At 45.8% G+C, this 1068-nt stretch overlaps 1 protein-coding gene across 1 annotated transcript in view; it reads left to right on the top strand.

Moving 5' to 3' along the window:
- LOC105173834 (ethylene-responsive transcription factor ERF017-like) overlaps nt 1-445 on the top strand; it is a 675-nt gene extending 230 nt beyond the window's left edge. The window contains exon 2 of the mRNA XM_011095714.1: nt 4-445. Within this exon, the coding sequence (XP_011094016.1) occupies nt 4-445 (442 nt within the window). The remainder of the gene's footprint in view (nt 1-3) is intronic.

The raw sequence follows: 1068 nt of genomic DNA, 5'->3' as shown, positions 1-1068 counted from the left end.
CAGGGGGGGGGCGGGGCCCCCCCCCCCCCCCAGCCGTGACAGGATATGGCTAGGCTCCTACGAAACCGCGGAGGAGGCCGCCAGGGCTTATGACGCCGCCGTGTTCTGCCTGCGTGGCCCCTCTGCGGTGCTGAATTTCCCTGATGACCCACCCGACATACTCTCCGCGGGCGAGCTTTCGCCTTCGCAGATTCAGGTCGCGGCGTCGAAGCACGCCCGGAGGCTGGTGGCGGGAGCTCCGGTGACAGCCGGGGAGTTGAACCAACCGTTGGTGGGAGATCTGTTCTTCGGGGAACATCCGGAGCTGGGCTCTTCTTCTTTCGGGGAATTTCAGGGTGGAGAGGGGTACTTGGCGGCGGATGGGAGTGGGAAAGATGGCGGAGCTGGTGACGGCGCCGCGGGCGGCGGTGTATTCTTTGATACATCGCGTACGTGGAGTTTTTGAAGACCCCTTTCTTTTTGTTTTTTCTGACAGCTCCTCTTTGCCCTACTGTTTCACGTTTCGTGGCTGCTTTGTAGCTATGTTTTAGTATAACTACAGTTTTGTGGTAGCTGTAGATGTTTGTATTTTGATTTTCAGAGAAGAAAAATGTGGAAAACGGAGGAGAGTTAGGTACAACATTAATGTTGGATCAATTAACGTAGTTAAGATGAGTTTCTTAGTTACTTTGGAATTATGCTAACAGTTTCTTGCAGGGAAGGAATATATATTCACTCCTACGCTATGACGTAGGAAAGAAAATTTATACGCAAGATAGAAATACGAGGAGACGTACATCCACTTGAATAATTGTTGTGTATATATAAGTTGATGTAATGGAGACAGCACTGGTATTATAAGTTAAGGTGGAATCCACATGTAGGTGACGAGATATTCTAGTATGTGTATCTATTATTAGTTTGATTAGTTTTAGTTCAAACAAGAGTTTTTCGTTCATCACTATGATTGGTTTCATTTGTAATTTGTATTGGTACGATATCTGGAGATATAGAAAGAAAAATAAAAATAAATATGTATGTGTTAGAGATAATGTGTATGTTTGGGTTTATTTTTAAAGATAATATAAA

The sequence above is a fragment of the Sesamum indicum genome, linkage group LG11 (genome assembly GCF_000512975.1).
Source record: "Sesamum indicum cultivar Zhongzhi No. 13 linkage group LG11, S_indicum_v1.0, whole genome shotgun sequence".
In the NCBI taxonomy this organism is placed as follows: Eukaryota; Viridiplantae; Streptophyta; class Magnoliopsida; order Lamiales; family Pedaliaceae; genus Sesamum; species Sesamum indicum.
The sequence above is the reverse complement of the archived record's forward strand: the minus strand, read 5'-3'. Positions and strand labels throughout refer to the sequence as shown.